This window comes from Oryctolagus cuniculus, chromosome 8 (assembly GCF_051225735.1).
Source record: "Oryctolagus cuniculus isolate XC-2025 breed Fujian yellow rabbit chromosome 8, ASM5122573v1, whole genome shotgun sequence".
In the NCBI taxonomy this organism is placed as follows: domain Eukaryota; kingdom Metazoa; phylum Chordata; class Mammalia; order Lagomorpha; family Leporidae; genus Oryctolagus; species Oryctolagus cuniculus.
In genome coordinates this window covers 106,827,674-106,842,214 of record NC_142874.1, presented here as the reverse complement: position 1 = coordinate 106,842,214, position 14,541 = coordinate 106,827,674, and the positions used below count along the sequence as shown (strand labels likewise).

At 42.0% G+C, this 14,541-nt stretch overlaps 1 protein-coding gene across 3 annotated transcripts in view; it reads left to right on the top strand.

The window, feature by feature from the left end:
• LOC100345779 (putative E3 ISG15--protein ligase HERC6) overlaps positions 1-14,541 on the top strand; it is a 128,639-nt gene that overhangs the window by 1,653 nt on the left and 112,445 nt on the right. The window contains exon 1 of one of the 3 annotated variants that reach the window (XM_089303093.1): positions 4,539-5,029. The exons of the other annotated variants lie outside the window; for them this stretch is intronic. Within the exon in view, the coding sequence (XP_089159219.1) occupies positions 4,906-5,029 (124 nt within the window). The 5' untranslated portion in view covers positions 4,539-4,905. Of the gene's footprint in view, positions 1-4,538; positions 5,030-14,541 lie in introns of those variants that run through there. 3 annotated transcript variants of the gene reach the window in all.

Genomic DNA, 14,541 nt, shown 5'->3' with positions numbered 1-14,541 from the left:
CACTTATGGGGCCTTATGGGGCCAGCACTGAGGCATAGCCAGCATCCCATATGGGCGCTGGTTTGAGACTCAGCTGCACTACTTCCAGTCCAGCTCTCTGCTATGGCCTGGGAAAGCAGTGGAAGATGGCTCAAGTGCTTAGGCCCCTGCACTTTCATGGGAGACCTAGAGGTTCCTGGCTCCGGGCTTCAGATTGGCCCAACTCAGGACATTGTGGCCACTTGGGGAGTAAACCTGCAGAGGGAGGACCTCTCTGTCTCTGCCTCTGCCTCTGCCTCTCTGTAACTCTACCTTTCAAAATAAATAAATAAATAAATAAATAAATCTTTAAAAAAATACTGCTTATTTAAATATCTCAAATGTTTGGACCAAAGTTTCGAGGCAAATAGGGAAGAACATTGCTTTCACAAATGTGAACATTTTTGGCAACAAGGAACAGCTGATGTGGGAAATTTTAAGCTTGGAAATAGAAAGTATTTTGAATTCTCCTTGGGGCTTTGACCTTACTTTTAAGTACTTACATGCCCAGCATTTGAGAACATTAATGACTTTGCTGTATCCCTTTATTTTAATTGACATATGATAAACAAAGTCAGACTGTCCTGAAGAATATATCTGTTGGTAATACAGTCCTTGAAATTACATTTTCAGGGAGCTGGCGCTGTGGCATAGTGGGTCAGGCTGCTGCCTGCTGTGCCTCCCATAAGGGCGCTGGTTTAGTAGCTGAGTCACAACTAAGTTATTTTTAATGTGCTCATCAATAAGTACCACTTATGGGGCCGGCGCTGAGGCATAGCCAGCATCCCATATGGGCGCTGGTTCGAGTCCTGGCTGCTCCTCTTCTGATCCAGCTCTCTGTTATGGCCTGGGAAAGCAGTAGAAGATGGCCCAAGCCCCTGCACCCGCGTGGGAAACCCAGAAGAAGCTCCTAGCTCCTGGTTTCTGATTGGCACAGCTTCAGATTGGTGAAGCTGTGGCTGTTGTGGCCATTTGGGGAGTGAACCAGCAAATGGAAGACGTCTCTCTCTCTGTCTCTGCCTCTCTGAAACTCTGCCTTTAAAATAAATAAATATTAAAAAAAGAAATTACATTTTTAAACCATACCATTACACATCCTATCACAGCTCAGTAACAATAAATCCAGCAGTTTACTTTTTTTGAATTAGATTTTGTGACTTTTTAATCTATGCTTTTGAAGCATAGCTAAATATACTACAAAAAGAATTCACCACAGGGGCTGACCTGGCGATCACTGCTTAATGTCCCAAAAGAGAATCAAGAAGATTCTGCATTCCATGCCTTCATTAAGTTTTTTTTTCAGTTAATGTGTTAAAGAAATCATTTTCTGAAAACAAGTAGCTATTGGTAAATGATACACAAAGCATGTCACAGGGCTTTGAAAAGGTTGGTGGTGTAGGGTCATGTAAATAAAAAGGATCTGTGACTCTTGAGTGAGCTATTTGAGATACAGGTGAATGAGCCATTGGAATTCTACCCATTTTCTTGATTAGTTTCCAATCCTTCTGTGCAATAATGAATAAATTAATTTTATTAATATTCACTAGTGAGTAATCAGTTTATTTCTTGTTTTAAGTTAGAGAGGAATATTTTTGTGTACTCAGAATCCACAATCTTTCAGGTCATGTTGTTTGTTATTCTTGGCCTCATGCCTAAAGCATGACCTTGGGATACCAGGATGTATTTTTCCACGCTTCATGCTGCTCTGTCCTGAATTGTTACCCCAGATGTCCCTTCTCTGTGGCACCAGGATAATAGCCAAAATACTGGCATGAAGAATTTTTTAATCTTGTCCATGAACCCAATTAAATTGCAGCAATGATTTTATTTTATAATGATTGTTACTTCATGTCCCCTGGTAATTTACCTTCACAATGTGGAATAAATAAACTTCACCCGGTACTAGTGGATATGGAGATTTGAATCATCTATTTCTTCTTCTATTTGATTATTATTCTATCTGATCTTATTCAAGCATTCAATTTCACTATCACTTTCTCATCAGAGCCAGTGTGAGGACGATGTATTTTCTAAGTATACTAGTCTGTTTTTGTTATCATAATGAAACACTTGAGGATGGCTAACTTTATAAAGAGGTTTACTTAGCTCACAGTTTTGGAGGGTCAAGGTCATAGCACTGGCCTTGGCTCAGCTCTAGTTGGGGGGGAGTCTTGATGGTGTCACATCAAGGCAGATGGTGATAGCAGAAGCACATGTGGAAGGAATAGATTTCATCTTGAAACAGAAATCCAGAGAGAGGCTGGGGTCCCACAAGCCCTTCCAAGGGCAGAGCCCTTGACCTAAGGGCTTCCCACTTGACCCCACCTCTTGAAGGTTCATATCACCTCCTTGCTGCCACACTGAGGGCCAGGCCTCACACATGTGGACCTTAGAGGGACACACACCATGTCCAAACCATAGCAACAATAAAGGTTATAAGCAAAATTGCTTTTTGTTATTTAAATCACAAAAGCTCAAAATCAAGGAAATGAAACTCGATAGATATTGCTAGCACTTGGCACTTGGTGGATTATTTCCTCTGTCTCCCACCGAGGCAGTACCTGGACTCCTTTGTGGGTGAGGCCAGAAGAGGGCAGGGTGCCTGGGACCAGTTCTGGTCAATGACTTGTGCGTGGAGGTGGCAGCGTCATTTCTGAGTTGGTGTATTGAATGTTCCTATGCAAGACCCTCCAAGACTCACTGTCCTCTGCTGTTGCAACCAACCATGTTCCAGATGAGGCTACTCCTTCACCAAAAAAATCCCACAGGCAGTCCATGCTGGCTGTGCAGTATGAACAAGAAACAAACTTTGTTGTTTGAAGACATTCAACGTCACTTCACCTTCTCTGTCTCAACTGAAACAGATATTATCACCAACTTAAAATTATGTGGTTGAATTTCACTTGGGGCAATTTTAATCTAAGAGATATTTTCATTAGTTGCTTCAATAAATATTTATTGAAATATTCCTGCCATCTATTATGTATGTTTGGCTCTGGATTTCTAACTATGAATGTATGGTTTAAGCTTGGTCTCTGCTCTCATAAAAATTGAGAGGGAACATAGGGAGACAGTAGGCATGTGCCTAAAGTAAGATAAATGGAAAAGTATTGTGTTATTATTCAGCTGTTGAATATTATACACAGTTACCAAGAAAGAATGGAGAAACATAAGTTTCTTTTTCCCCCTTCCATGTACTTTATTCTTACTATTTTCTTATATTTCTACATCTTTTTAAAAAATATTTATTTGTTTATTTGAAAGAGTGAAAGAATGAAGGACAGAGCTAGAGATACAGAGAAAGAGAATGAGGGAGACAGAGATCTTCCATTTGCAGATTCACTCCCTGAATGCCCACAATGGTCAGGGCTCAGAAAGGCAGACGCCAGGAGCCTGGAACTCCATCTAGGTCTCCCACTGGATGCCAGGGTTTGGGTCAGCATCTGTTGCTTTCTAGGCCCATTAGTAGGAAGCTGGATTGAAAACAGAGGTGGGTCTCGAACCCAGGCAGTTTTATATGAGATGTGGGTGTCCCTATCAACATCTCCCCCGCTGCATCACAACACTTGCCCCAGTTTCTACCTTGAAAAGTGCCATGGAAACATACAAAATGTATCTTTTATCATATTTGGTTCTGGAGCCTCCCAGGGCTCCAACATTGCTTTTGACCAACCTAGGAGCTCAGACAAGCAACTTCCCTATGCCTCTCTTTCATCATCTATAAACAGCCCTAAAGATAACCTGCTCTGCATGACTTATAGAACTGCTGCAAGGATTCAATTAGGCAGAGAACATAAGTGTCCCATAAAAGCAGGCAGTGTTATTATTCTTTGAAGATTTTACAATGCATTGGAAGAACTCATGAAGTCTAAAAGAAATCATGAGAACACTGTAAATGCTATAAAGCACTATAGACACAATCAAATTAATGTTTTACCCTTCTAGCTGTGGGAAATGGAGCCAAATGACACAGTGAAAATGACAGCTTCAAGATTTTAAAGCAGCATTTATAATCAAGTAATACCTGCAAATGCACTGCTGTTCAGATATGGCTGAAAGAGACCCCAAATTCCCTTGTAATCCTCACCAAGCATATGCAGTACATACTTTTCTTGTCAATGGAATGAAGTAGATGTATGAATAACTATTTTTTTGCAAGTGAAAAACAACAGAAAAATGCATGCAGTTTTAGGAAACTGTCCTTGTTTCTGAAATCTGTCATGCTAGAAGTGTTTATAAACGCTTGTGACCTGTTGGAAATGATATCTAGTTTTCTAAACTGGCTGCTCTCTTTAGAATCTCATTGAGATTAGAGCTGGAAATCTCAAGGTAACATTGTGGTAGATGATGAAAGGCACATTTGTCACTGGTTGTCAAGCAACCAAATGAATGCTTTATTGGCGTGTACAAACACCTCTCCTTATTTTGTACAAAGAGTGGGTGTAGGTGCTGAACTGCTTTTCTATTGGTCAGCTTCTCCTCCAATGGCAGATAAGAAAGTATTATTTTTCCAGTTAATTAGCATAGTCTGGGAAAGTAACCAACTGTGTTTCTTTCCCTAGCAGTGTTAAATATAGACTTTAAAACCAGGGTTAGTTTCTTTTTTTTTTTTAAGATTGGCTTTATACGTTATTTTGGCTTTGGATTATCTAGATTTTATATGAAAAAATACTCCAGAAAAAGTTTTAAAATTCAAATAAACTAATAGCATGTAATGGTTATGATATAAATTACTCAAAAGATATATACATATTAAAAATAAGAAAAAATATTAAGAGAAGAATCCACAAGGCATCCTCTTATGGTGAAACCAGGAAAGACTTTACCCAAGTCAAAAAGGACAACACAAATGATCTGCCCTGCCCCCATCTGACCTGTGCACAAGCCATGGGAAACTGGGTCCTGGGAAGAAGCCAGGTTCACAGCAGAGAAAAAACAGAAAGAAGACCAAGAGAGGGACATCGTTCTGCCCTGATGAGGGACCTCACTGTGTTCTCAAGAGTGGCCCCAGGTAAACAGTGTGAGACAGCTACTGCCCGGCTGCTAATGAACTGTGCTCATGAATATCGGCATGGCACCAGTGTGCATGGGTGTTTTCCACCTGCTCTCTCCCTCTCCCTGGTTCTTTCCTCCTCCTAAGTAATCCTGTACTCATTGACATTTTGTTATCTTACAGCACTGGTTTCACAAAGCCTCACCAGCTTCCCATTTCTGATAGGGGAATAAAAACCTTGAACTTCAAAGGCTGAAATTCAACTTTTCCACAGGCTGCTCCCACTCATCACCAATCATAAGTCCCATTACTCCCTACAGAGACCCTCATTCTACTCAGGCTCCTCATGTCCTAAGCCTGCCATGAGCATTCTTGCCTCTTTGTATCTTTCCAAGGCACATTTTAATTTTCTCCTCATAGTTTTCTTTTATCTTCAGAGTTGGGAGGATTAAGGTGAAAGGTCAGTGTGATTACGGATTGCCTGTGGTTGAAACAAAGCATTAGGATAAAGGATATCAATTCATGATGCAAACAGAGATAATAATTGCTAACTGTGTTAGAGTTCTCCAAAGAAACAGTGCGTACATACAGGGATCTTCAAACAGTTTGTGGAAAATATATTTTAGTTGGTAGAACTGCTGCCTGTGTTGCAGATACCATATGGGTGCCGGTTCATGTCCCAGCTGCCCCACTTCGCATCTAGCTCCCTGCTAATGGAAGAGCAGCAGAAGATGGCCCAAATACTTGGTCCCCTGCCACCCATGAAGTTTCAGGCTTCGGCTTGGCCCAGCGCTGACATTGCAGCCATTTGGGACATAGAACCAGTGGATAGAAGACCTCTCTCTCTGTCTCTCCTTCTCTCTCTTTAACACTGTCTTTTGAATAAATAAATCCCCTTTTTTAAAAAAGGTGCATTTTATTAAAAAAATGCATGGATTTCAAAAATTTTTTGTTGTGGGGCTGGCACCATGGCTCAGTAGATTAATCCTCTGCCTGCGGCATGGGCATCCCATATGAGTGCAGGTTCTAGTCCTGGCTGTTCCTCTTCCAGTCCAGCTCTCTGCTGTGGCCCAGGAGGGCAGTGGAGGATGGCCCAAATGCTTGGGCCCCTGTACCCAAATGGGAGACCGGGAGGAAGTACCTGGCTCCTGGCTTCGGATCGGCACAGCTCCGGCCATTGCAGCCATTTGGGGAGTGAACCAATGGAAGACCTTTCTCTCTGTCTCTCCCTCTCACTGTCTGTAACTCTACCTCTCAAATAAATAAATAAAAATCTTAAAAAACATTTTTTTGTACTCAAATCAATTTACTTCATTTTTTTAAAGATTCATTTATTTTGCTTGAAAAGTCAGAGTTACACGGAGAGAGAGAGAGAGAGAGAGAGGGAGAGAGAGAGAGAGAGGTCTTCCATCCATGGTTCACTCCCCAGATGGCCACATCAGCTGGAGCTGCATCGATCCAAAGACAGGAGCCAGGAGCTTCTTCTGGGTCTCCCACACAGGTGCAGAGACCCAAGGACTTGGGCCATCTTCTACCACTTTCCCAGGCCATAGCAGAGAGCTGGATGGGAAGTGGAGCAGCCGGATCTGGAACCGGCGCCCATATGGGATGCCACCACCACAGGTGGCAGCTTTACCTGCTATGGCACAGCACCAGCCTCAACTTACTTCTTAATTCCACTTTTCTATGAACTTTTTGAAATCCTCTTGTGTATATGAGAAGAGAGAGAGAGAGAGAGAAGAAAGAAGGAAGAAGTGAAGGAAAGTATTTCCCATCTTCCCATGTAGAGATTTGCTGGTATCTTGTATTGGAGACTGCTGTGAGTGGAGAAAGTTGGAGAGAACATTGCTCTCCCTGAAGTACAGGTGTGAGGGAAATGGGCAGTTAGGTTCATTCAGTCAGAGAAGAATATAAATTGAGCTTGAGGGGTGACTTTGACTTGGACTGGCCTGGGCAAGAGCTTCCAATGTGAAGCGAAAGGGATGATAGAAGTCGCTCCTTTTGTGATCCATGTGTGAAGTGTGCTCCTCCTATTTAGGTTAGGTGAATTTATTCCCAGTCTATTTTTAAGTGCTTGCTGTAGAAAGCTTTATGAGGAAACTTGGTTTCCTACTGGGGCCCTTGAGAAGGCAAAACACACTGTGGCGCACAATAGATAAAGATCACAATAGAGCTGCGCTCACTCCCATAAGAATTTTCACCTCTTCCTTAACTCTGACGAAACCTCACAGTGTGGCAGAGGTGACACACAGAAGTCCTTCAGCTGTCCAGAAGTCAATATGATCACAGAACTTTATACCTAGGAGGTAATTTTGGACTCATTTCTTCTACTTCTTCCCTTCTTTATGTAGAAAATTCAATGCAAACACTGACTGGTGAGGAGATTTACCCAAGATGGAAGAGCTGGTATCTACAGAAGGGAATACAGGCCACATGCCTATCATCCCAGGCACATGGCCTGTGCTACTCCCACCTTTTCACACACATGCAGGCTGACTCCTATAAGCAGACAGGTGACAAGCTAAGGAGCCTCTTAAGGAAATGTCATTTTGTAGAAATGTTTTTGCAAAACTGGATGTACTTCTTCTGTAGCACATGTGGGAAGGACACTAAGGCTACCCTAGATAGGATTGACTCTGGGCAATATTGGGCAATAGGTAAAGTTTGAAGGGCCTCACACTTGCCTCTTCTCCAAGGCTGTGTATTGTAGTAATTGAGAAAGTGACTCTGAAGGCACCTGGCCTGGTTAAATCTTGGCTCTACCATTTATAAACAGTGTGATTTGGGTCTAGTTACTCAAATTCCTATGCCCAGTGTTCTCACATATAATGGAGAAGATAGGAATTCTCAAATCATGTTCTCTGTATAAAGTATCTAGAGTTGTTCTTGGTTCTAGGGAAACTAGTAAATTTAGGATTTTTTTTAAAAGATGTATTTTATTTATTTGAAAGAGTAAGAGAGGGAGAGACAGAGAGAAATCTTCCATCTGCTGGTTCACTCCCCAAAATGACTGCAGTAGTCAGGGTTGGGCCAGGCCAGAGCCAAGAGCCAAGAACTTCTTCTAGGTCTCCGCTGTAGGTGCAGGGGCCCAAGCACTTGGGTCATCTTCTGCTGCCTTCCCAGCTGCATTAGCTGGAGCAGGACTGAAAGTGGAGCAGCAAGGACTCAAACTGACACCTATATGGATGCTGCTGTCGCAGGTGGTAGCTTTATCTGGTATGCCACAACGCAGGCTCCTATTTTTTTCTGTATCTCCTGGGATGCCCTATCTTACTCTATGCTAAGCTTGTCTCTGACATTGTCTTCTGCTCACAAAATGTATCTTCCTCTCATCTTCCATCAAAATGCTTCCTCTTTATTTGTTCAATAACTGTTTATTCATTCAAATAATATTTATTAAATGCATTGTCCCATATGTCAGGAACTATTCTAGGAGATAAAGAGGCAGTAATGAACAAAACAGACAAAATCTCTGCTCTCGTGGAATGTACACTCTAACGGAACAGAAAGCATACTGGTAAATCTATTATTTGATCTCTATAACCATCAATGGTCTGTTGAACAGTCACAGTGAGAATGGAGTAGGGAAGGGAGTACGGGCTGGGTAAAGGAGGAAGTCGGAAAAGCCTCTTTGAGTTAAGGGCTTTTGGGGACTGAAGCCAAAAAGGAAGCAGGGAAAGTATTCCAGGCAGAGAAAAGGGCAAGTTCAAAGGAACTGGCAGAAGTGGGACAGGGAAGCCAATGTGGATGAGTGAAATTAAGCAGGAAAGATGTTGGAGAGAAGACAGATCCTACAGGGTCTTACAGGTCAACACAAGAAATTTGCAATTAGGCTCAGTGTTGAGAAGATCTTGGAAAAGAGAGTAGACAAGTGTTAAGAATTGATTCGTGACTGAAAAGAGTCACCTAAATTATTGTGCAAAGAATAAACTGCAGGAGTAGCAACTTGGGGCCGGGGAAGGGGTTGGGTTAAAATCTTCCTGATGGAGGCTGGCACTGTGGCATAGCAAGTAAAGCCACTGCCTGTGGAGCTGCTGTCCCATATGGGTGTCAGTTAGAGACCTGGCTGCTCTGCTTCCAATCTGGCTCTCTACTAATGGCTTGGGAAAGCAGCGGAAGATGGCCCAAGTACCTGAGCACCTGTACCCACATGGGAGATGCAGAAGAAGCTCCTGGCTCCTAGCTTTGGATCAGGCTACTGTGGCCATCTGTGGAGTGAACCAGTGGATGGAAGATCTCTCTCTCTGTCTCTTATGCTCTCTCTCTGTAACTCTGCCTTTCAAACAAACAAACAAACAAAATCCTCCTGCTGGAGTTGGAAGAGAACCAAGAGTTTTACTTTGAGAAAGTTAAGTTGATAATGCCAAGTAAACATACAATTTAGACAATGACAATTGGATGTATTCTTTGTTGTTCCACAGAGAAGCCTAGGCAAGGAATACAAATTTGGGAGTCATCAGGGTCCAAGTGGTATGTAAAGCCACAAGAGTGAGGTGATCAAAGGGGTGAAGATAGAGAGAAAGGAAGTTAGAGGTCAGAGCCACAAAATCTTGAAGAATTAAACATTTAGAAAGAGGAAAAGGGTTGGGGACTAGGAGGAGTAGCATTAAGGCAGGAGGAAAACCAATAAAAAGGCGGAGAAAGCAATAAAAAAATTTCAAGGAGGATATGGTTGCACAGTATGATGATTGGATTTGCCCATATGATGGTCAATGACAGAAGCAGTTTCTGTGCAGCGGAGTCACATTGACTGGCAGAATGAGAAGTAAGGAATACTCTAGAAAGAGCTGAGGGGTCTCATCTTCAGGTGGACACAGGGATGGTGCAGCAGTGAAGGGATATTTCACTGTTAGGAGAGTGTAGAATATATGTTTGCTGACAAAGAGTTCTGAAAGGAATGAAACACTGACTTATAAGGAAGAGTGAGAGATGATTATGGCATCAAGGTCCCTGAGTAGGTGAGAGAGGATGGGAGTCAGAGAACAACTGGGAGAAATGGGCCACAGATAGTTCCTCTGTTGTAACAGGAGACAAGGTGGAATATAGGGGCACAGATAAGGACTGGTTGGTGGGTATGATGGTAGAGATCTAAAGATATGCTATTCAGATTACTTCTCTTTTCTCCATAAAGTAGGAGCTGATATTATCTGCAGGGAGTCAAGATGAAGAAAGAGGTATGGAGGTATTTGAGAAAAGGGGAAAATTAGCCATCTCAGATTAGAAGAGTTAGAGGACTGCAGAAGCATAGCAGGATAGCCAGACAGTCGAAGAGGAATTTAGAATGAGGCCAGTTAGCTGGCATTCATTTTTTCCTTCTTCTGGTTGCTTGAGTGCAGATATAGATGAGATGAAGAGTTAGATTTGAACCTGGTTAAAGTTCAGCTACATGGGGATAACAATGCATGAGAGGGACAAAAACCTGGGTAACTATGACAATTGGCTATGGGATCCAAGTTGAAGTAATAGAGAAGATAGGTCATGGAAGGGGCCGTGGAAATTGAAAAGTTGGCAGGGTCAAATCGCTTAGCAGACTATTCCTTTGTACAAAAACGTAAGATGGAATATTTTTTAAAAAAAATACTATAAAAAGTGAATGATTGAATAAAATAAATCCTTTTTTAAAAAAGTGAATGATTGGTGAATGGCATATAAAGGTAACCCCCCAAGCATTTAATGAGAAGATAGATGCTTCTTAACACTAAGGGATGAATTTCTAATGTGAGAATTATGGAACAATCTGATGAAATAATAGAATAATATTGACAGAAAGAATCGCAATAATACTATATATGGACTTCCCTACTTGGCCTAAGTGTATGGCTGGCTGTGCTCCAGAGACCCAGTAAATGTAGTGATTTGCTGCTTTCTCAGTAGTAGACAGGATTTCATCATCAACTGGAAGACCAATGAAATGAGGACATAGAGATCCAGCTGTGAGTACAAGTACCACATTTGCTGGAGCAATCCCAATTTCATTATTTTCAATGGAGGCAACTCATTGGAAATAAAGTTAATGTTAGCTAAAACCATATAAGTAAATATCTTTAATATCTAATGTCAGTTAAAATGTAATTAATAATAATATAGCTTTATAAGAAATATATAAGTAAATTCACACCTAAGAATAAAAAATGCTAATGGTCCACACATCCCACTTTTGGGCATAGTGTTCTGTGCCAAGCACAATGGTAGGTTACCGGGGCTACAAAACAATTAGAACAAGGGATGTTTTATAAAAAGGCTGGAATTTACATTTGGAATTTAATAATATATTTTCCAGATGAAAGAACATGAGCAAAGGTGGACTTGCTTAATAATTGACTTCAGTCATCATTTAGTACATAATAGAACATGGTATAATATAGAGATGCTTCCATGAGGCACGATCCATTGTGTATAGTGGCAGAGATAGCTAAATTCCTAATCTGACATCCCTTCTACCCTTCTTACTTACTAACAGGATGCTGATTTTCATATGAGCTCATTGTTGGCCAAAATATAAGATTATTTCATAACTTCCCTTGTAATTAATGTGGTCTGGTTGCTAAACTCATTCCAATCAGACACAAGAAGAGGAGTTAGTGCTGTAGTGCAGCGGGTAAAGCTGCTGCCTGCAGTGCCAGCACCCCATATGGCCACTGGTTCAAGTTCAGCTGCTGTACTTCCGATCCAGATCCCTGTCAATGGCCTGGGAGAGCAGTAGAAGATACCTCAAGTGCTTGGGCCCCTGCACCCATGTGGAGACCCAGAAGAAGCTCCTGGCTCCTGGCTTTGGCCTGGTGTAAGCCTGGCTGTTGTGGCCATTTGAGGAATGAACCAGTGGTTAGATCTCTCTCTCTGTCTATTTCTCCCTCTCTCTCTCTGTAATTCTGATTTTTCAAACAAATAAAGAAATAAATCTTTTTTTTAAAAAAATGCAAGTAGAAATATGTGGATTTCTAGAAAGTCACATTGTGAGGGAACTCCCACAATTTTGTGTAAAAAATGGAACTAAAAAGTTTATTTCGGTACAAAAAATTTTTTAATTGAAAAATGTTTATTTAGCTGCAAAATTTTTAAAAATCCATGCCATTTTTTATCATCATTTCAATGAACTTTTTGGAGACCCCCCTCCAGTTTTCTTTTCCCTTTTAAAAATGTTTTATTAATATAAAGATAACAGATTTCATGTATTTCATAGGTACAATTCTTTTTTTATTTTTGTATTTTTTTTTAAAGATTCATTTATTTATTTGAAAGTCAGAGTTACACACAGAGAGAGAGAGAGGTAGAGAGAGAAAGAGAGAGAGAGAGAGAAGTCATTCATCCACTCGTTCCCTCCCCAATTGGCCGCAATAGCCGGAGCTGTGCCGATCCGAAGCCAGGAGCCAGGAGCTTCTTCTGGGTCTCCCACACAGGTGCAGGGGCCCAAGGGCTTGGGCCATCTTCTACTGCTGTCCCAGGCCATAGCAGAGAGCTGGATTGGAAATGGAGCAGCCGGGACTTGAACTGGCGCCCATATGGGATGCTGCCACTGCAGGCAGTGGCTTTACCCATTACGCCACAGTGCCAGCTCCTCTTTTTCTTTCTTTCTTTTTTTTTTTTAAGGATTTATTTATTTATTTGAAAAGCAGAGTTACAGACAGAGAAAGGGAGAGACAGAGAGAGAGTTCTTCTATCTGCAGGTTCACTCCCCAAATGGCCCCAATGACCAGAGCTACGCCAATTCAAAGCCAGGAACTTCTTCTGGGTCTCCCACATGCGTGCAGAGCCCCAAGGACTTGGGTCATCTGCTTTCCCAGGCATGTTAGAAGGGAGCTGGATTGGAAGTGGAACGGTGGGACACGAACCAGTGCCCATATGAAATGCCAGTGCTACAGGCAGCAGCTTACCCACTATGCCACAACACCAACCCCTAGGTACAATTCTAAGATGATAACCATAATGCCCTCCCTTCCTTTCTCCCTCCTTTAATCTCTTCCCTCCCTCCTACCTTTCTTTCCTCCCTCCCTTCCTCCCTCCCTCCCTCCCTTTCTTCTTCTCTTTCCTTCCTTCCTTCCTTCCTCCCTCCCTTTTTTCTTTAACTTTTGTAAATACGTAATTTCATTCCACTCTATAATTATAGACTTAATGCACCACTAACCATAAGATTCAACAAGTAAAAATAAATTAAGACCTTTTGAAAGTCATGTATAGTTTTTTCAAAAAATGCATTTCCTGTGAACTTCTTGAAGACACACTTATACAAGGGAGGAGGCATACAATTCTGTGACGTCATAGGTGGAACTCAAGAATTGTCTTTGGTCATGAGGTGATATGGTAGAGATGGCAGAGCAGTGAGAAGAAGGCTGAGTTGCTGGTGAATGTGGGGCAACCATCACAATCTGGAGTGTTCACCTTTTTTTGTGTGGGCATTTTTTTTTATACAAGAGAGATAAACTACTATATTCTCAAGAAAGCCCCACTGAAAGTTTGGGACTCTGTTACTTGTTGTTAAAGAGAATAATAACAAATATACTTACTTATCACTGTAGATGGTACAGTCCCTAACAAGATGTTTACATACACTAGTAACTCAACAAATATTTGATGAATAAATGCCATCATTTGTGATGATAGTGTTGCTTCTAGAAGTGCTGCTTTTAGTAGAAATGCTAATCATATTTCTTAACATATATCAGTTCCTTTTCCATTTTTTCCCCCTATTCTAATTAAGGGAAGCTCTCAAAGTGTATATAGGGGCCAGAGTTATGGCATAGTGGGTTAAGCTGCTGCTTTAAAAGTCTATATAGGACGGCGCCGCGGCTCAACAGGCTAATCCTCCGCCTAGCGGCGCCGGCACACCGGGTTCTAGTCCCGGTTGGGGCCCGGATTCTGTCCCAGTTGCTCCTCTTCCAGGCCAGCTCTCTGCTGTGGCCAGGGAAGTGCAGTGGAGGATGGCCCAAGTGCTTGGGCCCTGCACCCGCATGGGAGACCAGGAGAAGCACCTGGCTCCTGCCTTCGGATCAGTGCAGTGCGCCAGCCGCGGTGGCCATTGGAGGGTGAACCAACGGCAAAAGGAAGACCTTTCTCTCTGTCTCTCTCTCTCACTGTCCACTCTGCCTGTCAAAAAAAAAGTCTATATAAGTATCTGCATATATCCATATATAAATAAATATGACAGGTTATGGGTTTTCTTTATCTTTGGAAAATATTTCCTTGCATCTATTTTATTTATTTATTTAGATTTATTTTCTTTATTTGAAAGGCAGAGTTACAGAGAGAGAGAGAGAGAGAGAGAGATCTTCCATCTGCTGGTTAATTGCCCAGATGGCTGCAATAGTTGAGGCTGGGCCAGGCCAAAGCCAGAAGCCAAGAACTTCATCTGGGTCTCCCATGTTGGTGGTGGGGACCAAGCGCTTGGGCCATCTTCCACTGCTTTCCCAGGCATATTAGCTGGGAGCTGGATCAGAAATGGAGCAGCTGGGACTCGAACCAGTGTTCATATGAGATGCTGGCATTGCAGGCAGGTGACTTTATCCACAATGCCATAACATGGGCCCTTTTTAAAA